General features: G+C 24.7%; 2 protein-coding genes across 3 annotated transcripts in view; one reads left to right on the top strand and one right to left on the bottom strand.

Annotated features, from left to right (window-relative positions):
* Positions 1-911: 911 nt before the first annotated feature.
* LOC129987548 (peroxisomal N(1)-acetyl-spermine/spermidine oxidase-like) lies at positions 912-8,562 on the bottom strand. Its single transcript, XM_056095515.1, has 4 exons — positions 8,310-8,562; positions 6,412-7,477; positions 3,653-3,773; positions 912-2,164 (listed from the first exon to the last, which is right to left on the bottom strand). Exons 1-4 carry the CDS (start codon positions 8,560-8,562, stop codon positions 1,970-1,972), a joined length of 1,635 nt encoding a protein of 544 aa, XP_055951490.1. The 3' UTR covers positions 912-1,969.
* A 230-nt stretch (positions 8,563-8,792) lies between these two features.
* The window catches only part of LOC129988243 (coiled-coil domain-containing protein 149-like), a 29,499-nt gene continuing 14,735 nt past the window's right edge, over positions 8,793-23,556 (top strand). For both annotated transcript variants that reach the window (XM_056096421.1, XM_056096420.1), the window contains exons 1-10: positions 8,793-9,105; positions 10,711-10,869; positions 12,881-12,937; positions 13,574-13,678; positions 15,324-15,446; positions 18,717-18,889; positions 19,469-19,541; positions 20,608-20,686; positions 21,256-21,400; positions 22,890-22,972. In XM_056096421.1, the coding sequence (XP_055952396.1) occupies positions 9,052-9,105; positions 10,711-10,869; positions 12,881-12,937; positions 13,574-13,678; positions 15,324-15,446; positions 18,717-18,889; positions 19,469-19,541; positions 20,608-20,686; positions 21,256-21,400; positions 22,890-22,972 (1,051 nt within the window). In that variant the 5' untranslated portion in view covers positions 8,793-9,051. The remainder of the gene's footprint in view (positions 9,106-10,710; positions 10,870-12,880; positions 12,938-13,573; positions 13,679-15,323; positions 15,447-18,716; positions 18,890-19,468; positions 19,542-20,607; positions 20,687-21,255; positions 21,401-22,889; positions 22,973-23,556) is intronic.

Below are 23,556 nucleotides of genomic sequence, written 5' to 3'. Positions count from 1 at the left end.
TCTATCTCTATAATGTAATTCAAGTAAACAGAGATGGAAAGAATAAGCTTATCTACTTTCTTACCATGCATATAAATAAAAGGTACTATTTGAAAATTTTCATGAAGTGTGTATGCTTATTTAAATATACATTACTTTAAAAATAATTTCCCACTTTTAAGTCAATTTTAATATATCAATCCAAAGATACTTGATATTTTTGTCAAGAGATTATATCCATTTATAAAAAAAATAAATGCTAATTTAGGAAATACACAATATTCAAATATACCTTTTCCTTTCACAATGCATTTTAAATGCTTTTGTAAATGTTTTGATTCATGCTTTTTATTCAACACATAAGTGTTTCTTTAGTATTTTTAAGTATATTATTTTTTTAGCACTTTGACTTCAATACATACTAATTATAATAATATACATTCATACATTTATCAAGAAAAAAATTCCTCATCATTTAATATAGAGTGGGTATATTTGAAATGTCAGCCTTTTACTACCCAGCAGATTTTTCCTTAAGAAATAGTAATTTATTCTTCCTTTATTTATCTTCCACATAAAAGGCATAGATTCATAAGTTGTCAATGGAATTAATTTTGGATAATACATATTCGGATCAAGAGTTCATATAGAAAAAGCTAAATAAAAAAAAAAATTACAAAAAATTTGTATTTTCTTTTACATTTTATCTCTACTATTTAAATTTTCAGTTTAAATATTGAAATAAAAATATTAATGCATAATATAAAGTTCTTTATCTAAGACGCAAGAAAAACAAAACAAAATTATTCTTTCCTTTAGTATAAATTAATTTTATAAAATCATTTCAAGATAATATCAAGGAATTCACTTAAAAAATGACTTTACAAAATTTATTCAAAATTAAACCAAGAATTATATTTTTACTCCAACTGAAAAAAAAAAAAAAAAAAAAAAACTGAAATGAAGTAAAGTTCATTTTTTTAATTAAATAATCTACATTTTTAATATCATGATACTATATCTTTTTTGGCCAAATTAGCATTCTGCTCCATATTTTTCAGCACACATTCAACCTTTCATAAATAAGAAAAATATAAATCACAAAAATTAAAAAAAAGAACAAAATAAAATGACTGACTATTAAGTAGATAGTAACTATATCAAAAAGCATAAGTTTGTAGAAGTATTGCAGTCATTTTTTACTGATGAAGCACTGATTTGCAGAAATAAATGACTAGATGAGATGACACATGAATTTTCAAAATATAATGGGTAATCAGTTAATAAACATTTTGGACAGTGAACAAATGGAACAACCAACACCTTTGTGAAAAATTCATATATTTGGTCAACAAAAGTATGCTTGGTTAAGAAAAGAAAAAAATTGCACGGAACATAAGAATTGATAAATTTCAGATAAGTTACCAGAAGCAATAAAAAAAATGGCAGGTTACAAAAGATATGAAAATATGAGAATGGAATGTTATTATGTTGCTAGAAGAGAAAGAAGGTAGGGGAACAATGAGAATGGAAATAAAAGTGAGGAATATGAACTTTTATAAAATCAATGAATAAGTCCATGTGTAAGATTTTGACAACTACATATATAACTTATTTTAGTACTGTTTAAATGATAGGCCTAAAAAAAAGATAATGTCAAGAATTGTGCACACCAGACAAACTAAGCTGATGATATACATTTTATTACAAGTAATGAACTATAAATTTATTTGACCCCCAAGACTAATGAATCACATTCCTATAAAAATTTAAGTATGACTGATTATTGCTGTTTGATCAATTAAGCTGAGAAACATGAACTTAGAACAAATTATGCTCATTAACTAATTACCCACTGTAATGAATAAGACAACTGAATAGCGTTTCACATAACTTTAAGAGCTTTGTTCTACTTTTAAAAACTGCTTTACAATAGTGTAGCAATGGAACAGGCATTTATGATTTTCATTCATAAACATTAAATAAGTCCTTATGTCAGGTCGATTCCTCTTATCCAAGAGGACATATCTTTATCTGTACATTGTCCACTTTTATCATGCTTATGATTTGGATCTGAGTCTGGCTCTAGCAAGAGCTCGGCACATTTTTTACCGGATAAGAAAGCACCATGGGTAGTGGAATAGAAAGAAGAATGTGTGGCTTCCCCAGCAAACATCAAAGCTGGCTGAAAAATGATCATATAAATGATGTAATCACATACATGTAGTGAATAATTTCTAATCTAAATTATTTTATATAATTATAAATATTTTATTTAATTAACTTACACAAAGATATAAATCTCTGTTGGGATTTACATTAAGTATAAAATATAAAGATGTTCCTATCAATTAAAAAAAATGCTTATCACTTCGAAATAAGAAATTCATTCAACATTCACTGTGTAGGAGACACTTTGAATTGGAGTATGAGATGCCAACAACTCAAAAATTGGCATTTAATAGAGAGATAAATTATGATGAAGACTTCAGTAAAAAGATAAATGATATTTTTCTGTATTGATGCATAGAACCTTTATTTGGAGGATCAATTGTATGAGTCAAACCACATCGAATCCATTTTCACTTGAATCTGTCTGATGACATACAAAACTTGCTTTTGTGAAAAATAATGTCTAGTCATACAAACTACAACATATGACCATGACAAAATTTCCTTGATAATAAGACACAATGCTAATGCTTCAAATAACAATACTGAGTTTAAGTAAAAATGTTTGTACTTTTATTCATTAATTTTTCAAGGAATGACATGGATTCATAGCACAAATATTAAGATGCAATTAATTATAAGACTTTGGATCTGAATAAATCAAATTATTGAAAATAAATTCTAAATATTTCTTAAACATTTGATCATATGTCTAGATTTCTACAGAAATAGTTCTTAGTTATACTATAGTTCTTCTCTTTCTGACATTTTTTCAATAAGTTCCAAAAAAAGTACAATTTTGTTTACTATTAATTATAATGTCTAATTTTAAACAAATTTTGCTAATTATTATGACAAACTTTTGTGGCATCTTAAGCTAATGGAATTAAACTTTTTGTGATACATTAGGAAAAATCAAGCTTTCAAATCCCTTGTTCATCTAATATGACTGTATGTTACAATTTTAAAAATTGCAGAACAGATTAATTATTTAAACTTTGCCTTAATTAACAAAGGGATAAAATAGTGCTAAAATAAAAAGTAAAAGAATTTTGTTTAAATAATAAATAAAACATCCAATGACTTTGATTTTCAACATGTTAACATATTTTCTGGAAAAAGTAATCCACATTAAGAATATATATTATTTCAGAATAGGCAAATTTTAAATGACAAATCTTGAAATAAATTAGATGCAGAATTATCATTTTCAGATTTATTATGACACTCAAAATCTTCTCATAATAATTCTACAGAGATCTCATATAAATCCAAAAGATAAAATACTATTTCTATCATAAAATAACCCATATAACAAATGTAAATAATAATAATAATAATAGAATGATTATTGAAATTTCAAAAGTTAATTATTTGTTAAAATTGATCTTATTCATTTTATAGAAATATATGTTGATTAATAAAGAAGATAAATTCAATTAAATAAGGAAGAAAATAATTATGTTGTTGGTATACAGACAGACAATTTAAAATTTCTTACCTTACTATGGTATGGATCAGCATAAATAGGTGTTGCTAATAAATCAATGTCTCTTTGAGATCCTTTTACTCCAATATATGTGTATGATCCTCTACTAAATGGATGGTTTTTCCAGGAAGTACTATAATATGAAGAAAATTTGGAAACACATTTATATGAGGACCAAAAAAATGAATTAATTTCAGAGCAGTTTTTTTTTTTTTCATTTAAAACTACAAATGAAAAAAGTAAGTAATAATATTTCTCATATTTTTAAAATTACATCTGGAAAAAAATAATTCTCAGAAAAGCAAACAGGTATGCACGCACACAAATATCAATATATGGAAGATTACACAACATAAAATAAAATAACTATGTTAAAAAAACTGATTTAAAAAAATGATGTAACTATAGATGCATTCTAAATAAATCAGTTTTAGAAATCCCTTAATAAAACTATAAAAATAAAAAAATCACACATTTTCAATTTCCTAGTATGAAATAAATCATTAGCTGGAAATCTGTTGCAATACCATCAGTTTAATCATAATAGTTACATATAGTTTAATAGCAAGACACGATAAAACAAATTTCATTGAGACATGTTAGTTAAATAGGTGTGTATGTGAAATAATTTCCTTTTAGTAACCATTTTAAAATAATTTAGTAGTTAATTTTTTCGATGGAGTATTTCTAATTAAATAATTTTATATTTCAAAGATTTAAAAACAAATATATAATTACATATCACAGTATGATACAGAAAACAAGATAGGTAAATCATAAATTTCCTAATAATTAATTGGCTTTTCATACAAAACAATTTTAACATGAAAAAATGAATTCTATAAACATTAATAAAGCAAAAATACCAATTGCTTTTCAACTGTATTACTGTTAATTAAACAAAACTATTGAAAAATACAGTGATTCACTCAATGATTTACAGTGAATTTTAATTGAATGTATGTAATTAGAATAATTAAAGTAGTAACTAGTAACTGATGCAATCCAATTAAGTTATTCTGTTAATAAAAGTTTTGCCATTTGATTAAAAAAAAAAGTGGATTGATATCAGGGACATCTCTTGTGTGTAATAAAGCTAAATAGAACAGACTTAATTAAAAATATATTTACAGATTTAGTTGCTTGTAGGTGATGAAGCTTGCTGCCATGTCTAGATGCTGAATTTTAAAATATATAGGACAAACTTGATTAGAAAAATATTTTGTACTTAGATTTTATGACAAAGCTACATCAAATAATTAATAAAAGATCTTGTTTAAACAAATACTGTCTACTTTCTTTTATTCTCATACTAAGTAATATTATTAATTATTATGCTATATTTAAAAGTAACATAAGAATTCTGAATATATTATATAGATTATACAACCATATTTGCTATGTTTCTTTATTATAGCAATAGTTATGTATAGAGATGCAGAACCATCAAGTTTAAACACTTTATTAATCCATTACAGAATGATTAATACTTTCTTGATTATATACATATATTCTTACAGTGTAAGGAGAAGAATTTAAAAGTCTTTTAAGAGTAAAAATCTTTAAAAAAAAATTCTCAATAGCTTGAATATCAAATTTGTTTTAAAACTTGAAAATTTAAACTTCTATAAGCATTAACACTCAAATTGATATTTAAAGATATGTTGCTAAGAAGAAAAAAAAACCTTAGTTAAAAAAGTTAAAATGCATTAAAGAGTAATAAATATATATTTTTTTAAATTAGCTTTACACAGGAACAATCAAAAATATGTATAATAAAAAAATATGTTTAAATTAAAAGTGTTCTATCTATAACCCTCAACCTTTTGATTAAGAATTTTTAAAATCTTTTTTCCTTCATTTTCCATACAAGAGAGAGAATAGGTTTTGACGGAGAATAGATAAATTTTTTAGAAATTTTTATTCAAAATTATTTTTAAGGCAGATGCTCTGATAGGATGATCACCCCCCCCCCAAAAAAAAATATTACTACTAAGAACTATCCAATTAATTTTAAAAGGTTAATGGGATGTGTATGTATCATCTGTAATCAAAAGATTAAGAAAGTAGACACATAACAGCATACACCACGAGCAAAGCAGGTTCTTGTTACATTGTATGTAATGTTAATTTTTATGATTGACTACATATACAATGATATCCAGACGTAATCCTATAAGCCCAAAATCTCAACATGGCCTAGGGATATGAGTGTTTTTCCCTCTCATTCAACATAATCAATGTTAAAATTTTGCCATTTCTTCTTTATGCTCTTTTGTCACTTATGGTACAAAACTAAAATTCCTTCCCAATCCTTCATTTAAATAACATTTTCCTATCCATTTCTCAAATACGGACCAGTAAAAGAAGCAGCAAAGTACTGGTCAGAAATAATAAACTTTATTTTTCATAAAAAAATTGATAATTTGAAAATTACCTTCTTTTTTAATAGAATGAATTTCCTAAATCGTCATGTCAATCTTGTCAAAAATTATTTAAAAATTAGCATAATTTTTAGTATTAAGTGGTGAAAATTATAAATTAATAATACACAATATTTAGTTAGATATGATATTTATTGAGCATTTGGATTTAGATATGATATGTTGAGATGTTGGGCATAGGGATTAAAATCCATTCATCTTCTATTTACGATAAATAATTTTTCTACTTAAAAGTATGGTTGAATTAAATGTGAAATACAATAGTTTTGAAAGAATAACAATCCAGTTTTTTAAAAACAGATTAATGAAACATAGTATTTTCCTTACCAAACAACTTTACATGGTTTTGGAATGTATGGGTCATTTAAAAACTTCCTTAAAATATCAGTGCAGGTATTGCTGACTTGTTCTTCAGACAATGTTTCCAGATACTCAGCTTCATGACCTGAAACCCAAGCTAAAAGGATATTTTCAGTACACCTACGAAAAGAATAAATTTTTCTAAACCAAATTTTACTCATATCTGTCTCTTCTGTCCTTGACCATAAAGTAATAACTTCTGAAATTTCAGCATTTAAAAAAGGTCTATCATATTCTAAATATATCTTATTTACCACACCAAAACTTAAATTTTTTATGCATTCCAACTTGTATTCAGGCAGTTTAGGTTCAAACAGTTCTTCTGCTTTGCATTTTAACACACCTAAAGGAAGAGTAACAATAACATGCTTTGCCAGCCATTTTGAGCCATCATTACATTCTATAGTGATTTGATTACAAACAGTTCCATTACTGCTTGGCTCTGATTCTTTGGTATTTTCATTATCTTTATCTTTCGTTTTCATTTTCCATTTTATCCGTGTTACTTCACAAGGTAGTTTTATGCTTTCTTTTGGCAAAATATCAGCTAAAAAATTGATTATTTGTTGAAAACCACCAGGTACACTAACATTGCCCCCTGGTAGTTCAGAATAGCTACCAAATTCACTAAGACTTGTTTCATCCATTGAATGGCAACCAGTTATGCAGGTTTCACGACATAAAAGGTGATCAAAAACTTTTCTGCGCATGATGGCATCTTCACCTTGGTATTGCTGTAAATAAGCAGATATATCCATCTCTAGATGTTTACCAACACTGTCTATTTCAGGTGGAGTCTGTAAATGAAGTAGAAAATATTCCTCACACCTTTTACTAAACCAAAAATATGCACTATATACTTCATCTACAACAGATATTGGCACTCTTTTCCCATCTTCAGTTGTTGCAACTATTGTATGAGGATCTTGATCATTTGTAAGGCTTATCAGTCCATTTGAAACAGCTAATTCATAAATAGGATTACCAAGAACTCCATGAATCCAAGTAGCACCCAAATCAAGCTGATCTTCTCCTAGATGAAGAGAAATGCTTTCAGTATCTTAATATTCATTGGTTAGACTTGAGAACATAGCACTATCACCAAAAGTTTGTATTTTTTCAAGGAATAATTTGCCAAATTAACAACATCAGCCATCATAATGAATGGCAAATGAAGGAAAAAGATGCCAATGTGATCACAGGGCAGTACAGTGTTCTCAAGTTTCATTGCTGGTTTTTAAGGTATGCTCTAAATTGGTAATTTTCCTGATAATTAAATTAAATATAGGTATTTTGATATTATATGAGCAAACATAAAATTGTCATATTTACTTGTATATTACTTAGATGTTTTTTAAAGTTACATTTGTGTATTTCACATTATTGTCAATAATTAAATATAATAATTATTAACCTTATTAAAAATACAATCTGACAGATTGATTTCTTCAAAATTTAAAATAAGCAGGAAAAAGTGTTATATATATATATATATATATATATATATATATATATATATATATAATAGAATTTTGCCAAATTCTATAAAAAGAACTGACATATTAAAGAAGAATTTCGGAATAAAAATTTGAAACTTACATTATATTTTATTGACAAAATTTTTTAAATATGAATATGTAAATATTTGATAATACAAATAAAGACAAATTTAGTGGGTACAATCAAAGTTTTCTAAAATAATTTTTACATGTAAAAATCTATCTAATACACTAATTAATTTTAAAATCTCAGGAAGAATCTCAGCATAGCTCATTTATTTATTTATAGATAGATTTATTTATAGATAGGCGTGGAATGATACAAGAACAGAAATAAGTAATAATACGGTTTTATAATCAACTCACCCAAAGGTATAGAAATAATTCTGCCGCCTATTCTATTTCTGGCTTCTAGAATTATAAAGTCCGTTTCTCCGTTTTTCACGAGATGATGAGCAGCAGATATTCCTGCAATACCGGCTCCAATTATAATTATCTTATAGCAAGTTGTCGATTGAGTTTTAGTTTCTGATTCATTTTCTTCTGCTACAGCTGCCATCATAACAACAAACAAATTTCTTAGTATTCCTTTGTTGAGTAGAAAAGTAGCTGCTTCCATGTGGAATATATATTTCATAAGTGGAGAAAAGCCAAGGAAAAGTTTAAAATTCTACTTTTTGTATAAAAATATTGATCTTTAAAATTTATGCTATTAAAAATAATTTTATACATTTTACTTGTGTATTTATTGAAGATACTGGAAAATAGACAATTTTATTTAAGAAAGTTTCAGATTTTTTTTTTTTTTTGTACTACTCAACAAACAAATCGGAAATACCATCTGTTCGCCGAAAAATCTTCGTCTGCTGTAAATATGTGAATCATTTGAATGTTATTTAAACAGTTAATAACTCTTAAAACAACTGCATTTCTTGATAGCATTTAAAGTGTGGATGCTAAGTTTTAACTCTGAAAATTCATTACATTTTTAAACTAGTTTAATCTGTTTTTAATAAATTTCTCTTCCAATACAATGTATAACAAAAGTTTCATAACAACTATATTATGTGTAATTTAATTCAGAATTTTTAGTTACATTTATATAATTATGACCCTGAAGTTTCAGAAACTTGAAGAAGATTACCTTTCTTTGTTAGCCGAGGTAGTTTTTAAAATGAATTCACTGCTTATCATAAATATATGTTTGTAATGACATAATTGTTTATGCAGCTATTTATATATAAATATTGACCTGTTATGTTAATGTATAATAATGTCAAATGAATATAATTGGGAACAGTGCGGTACCCGTCTCTAGAATTTAGCCTGTATTAATTTATAATTTATTCTTTCTTCAGAAATATAAGAACTTATATTTTTCGAATTCAGTTCAACACATAACTGTAAGCGTTTCAAATATATGCATTGCAATATCTATTTTTCACATTTGTGTTTTATAATATATGATGTATTTTGTCAAAAAGCTTTAGCCAAAGTTTAAGATTTTAAGACTGTTTGGAATTTTAGAAAATTATTTTTATAAAGTGGCAGGAATTTTATCAAGTAATGACTGTTGCTGAGAGAAATAACAAATGAATACAAGTGATTCTCCTCATTAACATGAAAACATATTTTGGATTTCTACATGCAATATGTCTTGAAGATCTCTTTTTATAAAATTTAAGTATTCCATAGAAAAGTTTAACTTATTTTTATAAATAGTTGAATTTATAGCTGAATAGAATTAGAATAATTCTATTATATATGCTGGTGAAGGAGTAAAATTTAACAATATTTACTATTATTTTAAAAACATGAATAAAAGTAATTACTTTATATTTTTCATAAATAAAACTAATCAGCCATCTTTTCATTGTGTTGAGATATATTTAATTATGCATAGTTTTTATCTTATTTTTCTACTTAATACTGTTACCAATTTTTTTATCACTAATATATATTGTATTTTTATATCAAAAATACTGCATGAAAAACATATAATTTTCTGCTAGCTGTGTTCCAATTATAACCAAGCAAGAATAGGGGCTATTATATTAATCCTAATATTTATATCTTATGCACCTTTTATCAATATGTTAATATGTATATGAACATAGCATCCCTTGTTTGGGCTGGACAGAAATGAAAGATGGATTTGCAATTTTGGGTTTCAATGTAAAGATTTTCTGATGTCAGATTATTATCATGTATACTAAAGAGCCACATGTTTGTTGATTTGAAGGCATAAATTCCTGTGATAATAAAGTTAAAACTGAACTAGATATTTAGAATAATCTTTAAATATTTGATAAACTTTGGAATCTTTATTTTTATGGCTTTAATTGAATTTTAGGTAATTAAATATTATTGTCAATCATTAATTATGAAAAAACCTATCAGCTTGTGAACTGTGGCATTTTTTTTATGCTAATCACTTTAATGCAGTTAGTTTCAAGTATCAATTCTTCTCTTCAGATTTTTCCTGTACTTATTATTTAAAAATTTTTGCATTTTGAAATTTTTTACTTTTTTAACATATTCTGTCTAAAAAAATGTAGAGAAGACATTTTTGTACTAATACTAAAACTCACCTTCTGCGAATTATTATATATTGTTTACTACATTAAAAAATTTACAACAATCATGTAATAATATGCATTTAATTATATAAATGTTATTATGCATTTAAAACAATAAATGGTTTTGAAATATTTGTCATATTTCTGATTTTTCTTATTCTTTTCTTTCCCGTCTTGCCTGTGTTTAGTTTAATACTGTCAAGTGTAAATTGGAATGCAAGACTGATTCTTTGTTGATACTGAGCCAAGAATTAGAAAAATGTCGCATAGAAAGAGATCAGTACAAGCTGATGGCAGATCAATTGCGAACAAGATACAGTGCCTTGAAAAGAAGAGTAGAGGGTTGGGTATGTGAGTTTATTAACAAATAATTACTATTGCCTATGAATTGTTTATAATGAGATTAAAATTGTTTTAGAAGTTTTATTTCTTATCTATAATTTTTTTACTGGTATTTTTGAATTTTTACTGAATTTCTTTTATAAAGAGTAATTAAAAAGTTAAAGATCAATATTGAGTAAAATTACATATTTCTCTCTAGGTTTGCAAGAAATTGAAAAGGAATAAAATATCAATAAAAGCTTAATAATAATTTTATATTCATATTATATGAAAATATATATATATATTACACCATGTCTTCATAAATTTTTTTTCATTGACTTTTTTTCAAATAGGGGAAAAAAAAAAAAAAAAAAACCAATCATTGAATTGCATTGTTTTGCATTCCTAGTAAAATGAATTGGGAAATAATACATTGCATGGAAGAAATTCCAGATCTTAATATTCCTGTTTAAGAAGTGTCTGTGAACTCATACTTTGTTTATTTAACCATTTACTGTATTGGGTACATTGACAAATAAATTTAAAGATGTACCATAATTTAAATCTTTGGGCAAATAATGACTATTGAATTGAAAAATAATTCTGAAATTTATTTAATTGTCAAATTATATTTATTCATTTTTGCTTTTATCTTTTATATAACAATATATGTTGACTTCTACAGGAAATGCAAGTACTTTGTAATTTCTTTTTAATTTCTATGTATGTTAGTTAGATTTATAATGATGCATTTTATTAAAGTAAATAATACAATAACAATTCTGCATAGAAATGTGTCATATATTTTAATGAATTTCTCTATCTCATATATATATATATATATATAAACTCAGTATGTATATTTGTGTATGGAATCTCATATTTATTTTTAGATGATTATGAAAATTTTTATGAAACCTAGTAATATGTTTTGCATTGGCCAACTAAAAATTCTGCAGTCATTTAAATACATGTAATAAATAGAACCACTGACATAAAATTTTATTGAAAAATTCAATATATCAATTAAAAATATAGCAGGTATCAAATTTATTTTAATCAATCTTAGAATAATGGCCACCTTTCAGGCATGTTGAAATACATGAAATGACCAGGGAAAGTTTAATAAAACATCTGCATGTTCCTTATCTTTTAACTAAAAATAATGTAATTAAAAAAAATCCCTTCCTTCTGGTTGGATTAGGACACGTTATTAAAAGCTTTTTAAAAGATAAATGATCAATGTAAAAAAGTATGAAATATAATGTATGCTTTGAAATGCAGAAAAATTATTTTAATTTGGAAATTATCATATTAGTTATTACATACTTTTTTTGCCTTCATAAAAGTGGTCAACAACAAATACTTTGCTAGTTGTTAACACAAACTGAAATGTTGCATTAAATCAGCACGAAATAAAAACAGGTCTGTACATTCAAAGAAATCATCTACTTGACAGGCTTCTAATATATTGATAACATGAAGGCTTATGTCTTCTTTTGTTAAACATGCTTTTTTTTAAAAATCCATTTAATATTTATTTAAAACTATATCATATTGGTCCACAATAATAAGCTGTTTATTAAATAATAAAAAGAAATCTTAGTAATAATTTATTTCATTTAATACTGCCTTATAAATCATGACAATTTTTCTCATCTGCTTTTCTTGAGAAATAAAGATAAACTTAAGAGGGAACCCTTATTTACAATCCTTTTATTTCTAATTGAACCATTATTTATAATCCTTTTATTTCTCATGCGATCACATTAATGATCATCTAAAGTAGTTTAAATATATGTTTTCCCAGTTATATAAATATTATGATTGATTAAAAATCAAACACTTATATATTTAGAATATATTTATGTTTAATTGTAATCATTGATTATCAGTTTATTTTAATATCAATATTAAAATAATTTTACAAACCCTTAATTTTTTTTAATAAAATTAGTATGAATTTTCATTTTATTCTAATTAAATATTTGAATTCAGTTGAAATGAAAGATTTTTTTCCCCTCTTTTCTTAAGGGTCCTTCACTGATGGGTGTATATGATGTTGATGGGTTAAAATGTGAAAGAGAAAAAGTAAGTACTTATTCTTTGTTCTTACGTGGAAGAAACTATGAGGTCAATTTAATTTGGTATGTATAGTTTATTTAATAAATATTAATTTTTCCTTTGTTCATTTCAATTAAATATAGTTTTTATCTTGACATATTAATTAAATGAATAATTTTTTATATAATTAAAGCCCTTTATTCCATCTCTTTGTATATTTACAGGCACTGCAAAATCCTTTTGTAAGTTTAAAATTAATTTAAAAGTTTTTAGTTTCTGTATTTAGTAGAATTAAATGGAAACAGTTGAAAAATAAGAATTCACTGATTTTATTGTTGAATTGCATTGAATTAAAATGACTGATATTATGCTTGTTTTTTTTTATCAAGCAATTTTAATTTGTTTTTAAAATATATTAAAATACCATTTGAAATTTTTAATAAAAAGATTAATAACTGTAACTATAAAATTTAAAATGTCAGTTTTTTTGTAATCAGCTAAACACTGAATTCTGAAGATTTACAACAATTTGCCTTTTTTTAAAAGAGAATTTTAAATAACTGTTTGAAATCTCATATTTAATTTTCTAAATATAAGAACTCAAAAGTGCTGTTGTATTTTTAAAAATTTCTTGTTCATGATGATTTATAATTTTTGTTCTAGAGTTTAGTTCAGCTTTTGGTTGAATTGAAAGACCAAAATAAATTTCTAAAGTATGAAGTAGAAGATTTGAAGCAAAAGTTAGAAGATGCATCTGGAGACATGAAGGTACTGGTGAAATAAAATAACTTTTATTGCTGACTAATTTATACTCAAATTTCACTTTTAATGAAATTGCTTATAAATTTTCATCACTTATGTGGTTTGATTACAAAATCTTTCTTTTCTTTTTTTTTCTTTGGAGATATTATTAAGTAAAATTGAATTTCTGAATTTTGCTTGTATTTCAGTTGATTAATTTTTACACACTGTGTTTTTATCCTGTTATTTTTCTAGTTCCGAATAGTTTCAAACTTGTCCAATAAGGCTATTAAATGAATAATTTTGTTAGTTGTAATATTCTTTAAGCCATTTTAGTACAGCTGAGTTTTTATGTAAATTCAAACAAGCATCAATGATTCATTCTGCATTACTGCACAAATCGGATTTTTATTTCTTAGAATCTAAACATTAGCTTCTTCAAAAGAAACCCATTGAGATGCTATCTCATGTATGAGAAAATCTGTGGTATTGAAGAAGAAGGTAGATGTGTATATCTAGAAAATACATGTTATTGAACTTATGTTATAACATTTAATTTGGCTAGCTTAGAAAAAATTTGTGAAATGCTTCTTCTATTTTGATGTTATATGTTTAAACTATTAAATTTGTAGAAAAAATTTCTATATAAAATCCATAAAAATTATATATATATATATATATATATATATATATATATATATATACACACACACACATTATTTCTGAATACTTTTAGAAAGAAATGTATATGTAATTTTTTTTAAAGGAAAGTTATTTAGAATTATAAGATATTATATAAATATTTGATTTCACTGAAATTATGAAAAGGAATTGTCATTTTTTGTAAGACATTTCGAGAGATATTATTTAATTATATGATATCTTTATTTGTTTGGGGAATAGCATTTATATTAGTAACAATAATCTTCGACTGAATATGATATTACGGAAATATTATTTGGATTCTTTTTCTTATGTGTGTGTGTGACCTGAAAGTACTAAAATTAAATAAGAAAACTAGCTACAATTTTTTTACTAGTTTTTACTAAAGAATGCAAATACATATCTACACAAAGAAAACTAAATTAAAGATTTATTGAATATTTAAGGAATAATAATGCATTGAATTTAATCAAAATATCTTTTCTTCGTTTCAAACCATGTTTGTTTATACATTATTTATTAACAAAAGCATAAAAGAATTTCAAACTGCATTGCATCATAAATGTTGTATGAACTTTCTAAATGATTATATAATGAACATTTTATGTGTAATTTTGGATGTCCTTTGTTTTCCATTAAGCATTCTTTCTGAAATAAAACAAGTATTTTTCTTTTTTGATTAAAGTTTTTATATACATTTTTTTATTAATTATTTATTTTTATGTTTTTAAATTTTTGTTTAATTCCCTTTTCTGAGACAAATTGTGTGAAAATATAATCTATTAGATATTTTTATTACTGAGAAAATCATAATTAATCAAATAGTATTTCTTTTAGAATTAACATTTGGAGTATTATTAAATTTTGTGACCTCATTATTTATAATCTTTGTTTATGTTTTAAATGCTATAATTGTATTTTAATTCTATATATCATATGTTTTATATTCTTTTGAAAAACTGATAACTAATTGATGCTATTATTTAATTATTTCTTTTTCATTATGCAGATTCTTCGTGAAGAACTTAACAAAAAGAACACAGATTGTTTCCAAGAATATTTGTCGCCAAATTTTGTTCCATTTTCTGAGAAAGAAGCTTTAGTAAAACAATTGGAAATTCAGAAAATAAAGGTCGTTAAAATGATTATTTTCTAATATTTTTAAAACCTTGTGATATAGCTTCCTGAATATAATTATTTTTTTAGTTATTAGATAATGATAAATTAATTTGCTGTTTATACTTTAAAAAATACATGTCAAATTTTGTAATTGCAACATCTAGAAAAAGACAATTAATGATATCCAAGGCTCAAAGAGCCATGTGTTTTATATATCACCACTCTTGGGAGAATTGAATAAATGCTGTAAATTTCATAAAAGGAATCAATGAACTGCACACATTCACTTTATCAGTTTTGTCAATTTAGTTATAACACTATCATCCTAATTGAAAGATTTTAAATAAAAGAGCTTGCAACAGTAGAACATATTTATACTGTAGAACTTGTTTATTTTGATGCTGATGAGATTACAGTAATATTATCTTTTCATAGGATAGTTGAATTACTGAATTGTTCTTATGTTACGAAATTTGGCTCATACAGCCTTTCATAAAGATAGAATCTTATCTCTTAGAATAGGTGTCTCTATTATTAGACTGAAGATGTATCTGTAAGAAATAATTACTTTCCAACTTTCTTGAATTAATTTATGCTTAAAGGGTTCACAAATTGCTTTTGGTTTTGTTTGTATTATGAGAAAGTTTCTTAGATGGAAAACCTTATGCAATGAGAAGTTAGAAATTATTTTCTCTGTAACATTCTTCTATTATCTCTTCAACCAACACTTCTTTGCCAGAAAAAAAGTCTTTAAAAAGAAAATGATGTGCTGATATATACTTAAATACATGATAGAATTCCGCTTATTTGATTTTTTCATTTCAGACAGATTATACACACTTTGTTTTTACTTTTTGCTTCTAACATTTGTGAAACTACATTCAGTTTCAATCTAAAGTCTTTACAAGACTATTATCAAGTATTGAAAAATGTCTTGCCCTCAGAAATCTTGAAGTCAAGCAGAAATAAACACAATTTTATTTCAAGACACTATCAATCAGATTTTTAAAACTCTGATGATGTGTTTAATACACACCTGTCATCTTTATTCAGCAATATTTGGGGAATTAGAGTTTTGAATTCTGATGGTAAATCCAGCTAAATGTTGGAAACTTAAGAATGAAAAATAAAAACAAAATATGACTATATGAAACTCATAATATTTTTAATTCATGTTTGTTAATTTTAAATTAATTTCATAAAGTACTGAAATGAATATAATCTGAAAATCTTTTTTCACCTGTGCTTTTAAAAATTAGATTAATGAAAAAAGAAATGAGTTTCTATGATAAAGTAAGCAATTAATCTCTTTTTAGGAAAGGAATGTCATGGCTCTTACTGAAACTAGACAATAGAATTCAATAAGCGAACAATAAGATATTCATTCTAGTTAAAAATACCTACTTAATACTAATAAATATTGAAATGTCTTTTGCTCCTGAAATTCTGTGTCAATTTTAACACAGAAAAGATGTTCTACTAAATTTCCATTTTTGAAAGAAATAATGCAAATATATATTTTTTCAAAAATATATTTTAGATTCTAATACATGTATTTTATATTTCCTGTTCTCAAAAGCTAGTGAGGTCAATACCAAGAAAAATAATTAGATTTATATGTGTTTATAACTTTTCAAACTCAAAATTATCATTCAAATGCATTGCAAATTTTATTTTCAAAATATGCTCTCACTTTTGGAGGACTGATGCTTTTAATCCATCCTATTGTGGCTGTTAGCTATTGTTTTCATTGATTTAAATGGATTTTTTCCCATATAGAATATACGTCAGTTTTTCTAAAATGCATCCTTTTTATTGTATCCAATGTTTAAGAAACATTTATAAATAGCACAATATTTCAATTTTAGACAGAAAAAAAAGTTGTTGCATGCAGTTGCGATTCTGATTTTTTTATTTTTATTTCCATGTTCCTCTAAAAATCTGAATACTAATAAGGTTGAGAAAATATATTTTATAAACAATTAAACAAATTATACAGATAATTTCATTTTGACTTTTGTTTTAAATCTTCATTTGTGATTTTGCACCAAATTTAATAAATTTAGATGTAAAGAGTAGATTAGTATTTGGAGCCTTTTAATCTTGTTCATTTTTCTGCAAGTAAAATGAAAATTCTTCCCTGACTGACCATACCTAAAAATCACAAAATTGATTAGGTCCAGAGTAGCTCATTTTTATAGTGTGAGTCTCTTATCACTCTGATTTCAAAAATAGTTATCAGTGGAGAGGTCTTTTTATTAAGTGGTAAAGAAGAATGGGAAAACAACAGAATGAATTTTGGATTGCCTTTCAAGAGTTTAAGAAATATATAGGTCTCATATGGAAGAGACAGCAGAATCTTGGTCAAGTTTGTCTGCTTTCCATAACCAGAATGTCAAAAATTTATTTATTTATTTGAAAATTAGAATTTAAGGGGAAAAAATTACACTTAAAATAAGTATACGAAAAAAAAATGACAATTTTTAAATGCCATTCAAGATTTATTTTTCATGTTTAAAACTTTTAATAAATAATGCACAGTTAAAAAACAAAAAGCTTTTTGATTTCATTAAATAAATTGTAATAATTATGATTAAAATTTTAATAATTTTTTAAATAATGATTTTATGAATAATGAATTTTAATGAATAAATTATATATGGTATTTTGAATCAAAGTATTATGCAATAAAACTTTGAAATTTGTTGTAATGCTGTCATTTTATGTGTTCAAAGTTCCTTTTTTAAAGTGAGAATGTATTTATTGCTTTATTGATAAAATACATTGTAAGGCAGCAAGTCCTTAAATGAATCATGGATCTTTATAAATTATTCAGTTATGATCATTAAAGGCACCAGTGCACATAATATTTAATTAATACAATTCAGAAATACAAATAATTTTGATAGTTTTTATTTTTACTATCAAATAGACCAAAATAAATTTGAATTATACATAATATTTTAACAAAATAATGATAGGAGATTCATAGGATCAGAGAAGAAATTCAAATTGCTAATGAATTCAAATTAAAGGATTAAAATTTACCAAGTTCTATGTACCAGTATAGCCTTTTCTTCATTATAATTGCTATATAGTTATAAAACAGATTTTTTTTAATACCACAAAATTCTTTTTTATATCTCTGTATTGGTTATATAATTAAATGACATTATTGTTTATATAATTAAAAATCTCTCAAAATTTTTATTTCAAATGGCACAACTGATTAGTATCCTTAAAATTTTCATTGCTTGTTTACAGTGATATTTTTTATTGGCAGTGCATGCAGTTAACTCAGGATTTGGAAGCAGTTCTTGATGAAAAAGAAGAACTAATAACTTCAAGAGACCAATATATTCATAAATACGAAAGGCTAAATCAACAGATGAATTACATATTAAGAGGTGATCAACAGAAACCTGTTGATATTGATGGTGTACTAATGGAAAACAAGTAAGTTCTGATCTTAATACAGATTAAATTTTACTTAAAGATATATAAAGCTAATGTTCTGAATATTCTGCTTTTTCAAATACAAAATTTCTGCCTTTATGAAACTGAGGTTCACTGTATTTCTTGAATTTTGTTTTAGAATCGATATATTTTTAAAGAATTTTATAATGTTAAAATTATATATTTATTTAAAGTTCAAAAGAGAAGCCAAGCTTCTTTTTGTAATTATCACTCTACATTTTCAATACAATATAATTTATTTTTAATTAACAAAAATGCATGTGAAGTTTTGGGTCATTTGATTTAATTTGATTGGCATTTATTGATACTAGATCTTTTAGATTACCCTAAACTTATAATAATAATAGACTTTATTTTTTTAAAAATTAAATGTTAAAATAATGTTTTTATTGTTGACTTATAGTTTGTTTTCTCCCTTTAAATTAAATAGTTTTTTTTAATGAAACAATTTGAGATTTGTTCCTTAAAAATACATTTTTTTATAGAAAGATTCATTATCCTGTTTAATTCAAATTCTTAAGTTGTTGATACACTTTTTTTTTTTTTTTATCTCTCTAGATATCTTCAGGAAAGAATAAAACAAGCAGAAGAGGAAAAAGCTGTCACTGCATCAGCTCTTGCAAAATGCAGAGTGAGAAATTTTATTTTGAAACTAAATTAATCTGTTTTTTTTATATTTATTTTACAATAGGCACTTTTGACAAAATATTTAAGAAATAAATTAAAATTATCAAAAAACTATCCTTAAATAATACAAAGGGAATTTTAATTAGGAATTCAAAAAAAGGTAAAGAATTATTGGAAGGAAAATCACATGTTTAAATCAGATTTATTTTTTAGCATAGATATTTTTTTAGTTGATTTTCCAATGATTAGTTTAAAAGCTAAAACAAACTTTTAAAAAAGTATGTTGGCTAAAGACAAAGTTAATCCAACATTTCCCCCCAGAAAATATTGTGTTTATATTTAAATTAATGCAGAACATTATTAATATTTTTTATTCATTATATTTTATTACTATATTCCTTGTACATTCGCCAAATATCAAAGACAGGAACAAAATATTATTTGTTCTTACCATATGAATTTTAGAGATTTTCTTTTTTCTTAAATGTGAATTTTCAATAAATTTTGTGCTTTATAAAAATAACGAATCTTCAAAATGCCTTAGTTCTAGAGCTTAATAGTGTCTATTTCAAAAATTACTTGCTGTCCATGCATTTTTATATTTTGTCTGTATGCAACAAAAACTTATATTCTTTGTGAGAATTGCTGATCTGCATGATCTTTTAAGAATATTTCTTGCTGGCATTCTGAAAACATCCATCAAGTTCTAACTTTCAGTTGATATGAATACTAGCAATGTGTCCAATATTCAGATTTGTTTAAATCTTTACTTTTAGATTATCCTAAACTAATAGTAATAATAGACTTTTTTTTGTTAGTAGTTCTATAATTTGTGTAAATATATTGATATAAAGGATTACAGAAATAAATAATAAATTATTTTTATTTACTGCTGCTAAATTAATTTCTAAATTTTATTTTGAAGTTTTGCCATTGTCATAATACATTTATGATAGTTTCCCAAACCTAGTATTAGACAAAGATTTTATAATAAAAATATATAAAAATATGAGTTAAATATATCCGATGTTAAGAATTGCTATGTTTATAGTTTGATTAATTTTATACAGGCATTGCTTGAAAAGAAACGTACCAAAGGTGGTATGAGAAGCACTATTGCATCTGGATTGGCTATAAGTGCCAAACAAGGTTTGTTAAATTTATTTTCTTATGTTTCAGAATTAAAAATAAGTGTTTAATAGTTTAATGATAGTTCAAAAGAACATTTGGAAGAAAGTTCACAAATAAATTTAATTCTTTGCAAAAATTAATTTTAAAATAAAAAAGAATGTATTAATGAAATAGTTTAACTAAATTAAGAAAAAATAATTCAAAATTTTCACAAGATATTGTTATTTATGTTTATAAATTTTGGAATAGAGATGAGATTATTGAAAAGAACTTTTTTAATTTGTTGTATTACAAATTATATGCCTAAAATAACACTCTTTTTTTTTACACCAATAGAATATTATATTTCATTCCTTAAATGCTATTCTTATATTAAATCCACTTATAAATTTCAGAATTCGTTTAAAAACCATAAATGTATTCTGTTTTTATAATTAAATTTTTAGATTCCTCATTGATAAATGCTAGAATAAAAATATTAAAAAGCTTAATGTTTGTGGGAAATATATTGGTTTTATATAATTTTTAATACTTGTACAATTACATTATTTTTCTGGGTAATTGGTGATGAAGTTATTTTATTTCAGTTGAGCAGTTGCTGCAGAGTAGTCCTTTCCTTGATCTTACCAGTAAATCATCAAATGTTGCTGAATTTCGTAATCTAGTAATAACATTATTGGAAAATTTAAGTGATAAAAGTATTGCCCTGTCTCATCAAAAGAAAACTAACAAGTAAGAATGAAATTTCTGTTGATTGTTTTTCTAGTTTCTGAGAATTTTCATATTTTTACCTGGATATGTTTTAAAAAATGCTTTTAATCTATAGCTGTTATTCATACTATATGTTATGAAACTAGTAATTTTTAAAAATTGTTGATGGTAACTTTAAGAGGTAATAACCTTATTAGGAAACATATTATATATCTATACAATATTGTTTGATTTTCTGAATATTATGTAATATTGTGAAGACATTGTAACAGATTTATTGGCTATGTTGTGCTAATAGAAAAAATATACCCAGAAAATGCATAGTCATAACTCAAGTAGTGAAGTATAAGAAATGTTTCCTATAAAAGTAGTGGTTTCGTTAAGTTGCTAGCTATTTGGGTGTAAAGGTTTGAAGATAATGTGTCTGCTGGAGTATCATCCTCATCCTTTGACTGCACTTCAAAATTAGAATGCCATCTTAAATAGACTTTGTCATGCTTCAAAACAGAACGTTCATGCTTATCTTACCATTCATCATTCAGCTTACCCTGATATCTCATGTCTGATATTTTCTTTTTAATGATTATGGAAAATCTCTTATTAAAGTGTTGATGACAGTGATGGTTATTTAGGAATTTTGTGACCTTGCACAATATGTATTTTGGGGCCCCTCTTTTTATGAATTGGTTAATTTAATTTTACATTTTAATTTAACAAAATATTATTATTTTTTTAAAATTGGTTAAAATGTGCATTTTATTTATTTGCTTATTTATTATGACTCATGATAGCAAAGCATTTGGGTACATAAAAAATATTTTTTAAATAGACTCTCAGTATATATGTTACCTGCAATAATTAAATGAATGTAATGAAACATATATGTATGAATAATTACACTTGAAAGGGTATTTATAATATACTATCATATAATTCATTGAATTTGCATTTTTTTACAAATTTATTTAGTAAGTAAGCTAATAATTTTTTTCCATCAACCTTGCTGTTGTGGTCCCTGTCAGACCAGCAACCCTAGGAAGGTACATAATCTGCTTAATTGCAAATCTGTGACTTATTGTGATGACAAACTTGTTGCCAGTATTATTGAAACCACCATTTAGGAAATATTTGGTATATTTATTATATTATTTAGTATATTAATGTCCATTGTAGGGTGGATTAATTTTTTTAAAAAATTTTCTTATAAAATTTGTTTTTTAAATTTATCAGTTTTCTTTTAATCTTTCTATCTCCATGTTACATGTATAGAACTCTTTAAGTCAAGACCTCATTGTTCATTTATAGGGCAAAGATAAATTTATTGTTTCAGTCATCAACACTACACTTCAGTCATCATCTTATTTAATCGCTAAAATTGATACATTTATTATTATTATTTAAAAAAAATATTATTTTGTTTTTTTTTTAAATGTTTAGCACATTTTACTATTACTTATTTATAAAATAAATAAAAACAGCCTCAAAAAGAAAGATTTTTTTCCCTTTACAGAATATTAGGTAATCGAGTTTCAGAACTGGAAGAAAGAATAAAATCATTAGAAGTTTCAAATGTGTGCCATCATACTGATCCAAGTAATATATTTTTATATTTTTGATTCATGTATTCACTGTCATTTATTCACTCATAAGGGATGTAAGAGCTTTTATTTTCCCCTCAAAGAAGATTTAAAAAAAGTACAAATAACATAGAATATATATTGAGAATTAGAATAATCAAAAATACAAAAATAGCTTAGACTTTGCAGTCATTGTGACTATACATGTACATCTCCTTTTAAGCAATCAGTCAAATGCAACGAAATTTGTTATTTAAGATGGGGGAAAGGGATGTCAATTTTCTAGAATGCAAAACAATTAAATATTCTATTAATTAAAAACCAATCAAAATTTGCATTTTTTTCCCTCATTGTAAGTTTGAAGTTAATTATCTCTTCTTTTCTGTATTATCTTAACATTCAGTTACCATTCCAATAATACTAGTGTCATTTCTGTACAGTTTTTCTACAATTTTTATTACTTGACCAAAATCTGCTAAACAATGGATAGTTGCCAATGATTTTGAAATAATTAAATTATTAATATTTCATTGCTAGACAATGGGGGTATTTTTATTTTATTTTTTGATATTTCTTTATTATTTTCAAAAATATTTTTGG

Source organism: Argiope bruennichi, chromosome 10, assembly GCF_947563725.1.
Source record: "Argiope bruennichi chromosome 10, qqArgBrue1.1, whole genome shotgun sequence".
NCBI lineage: Eukaryota > Metazoa > Arthropoda > Arachnida > Araneae > Araneidae > Argiope > Argiope bruennichi.
The sequence above is the reverse complement of the archived record's forward strand: the minus strand, read 5'-3'. Positions and strand labels throughout refer to the sequence as shown.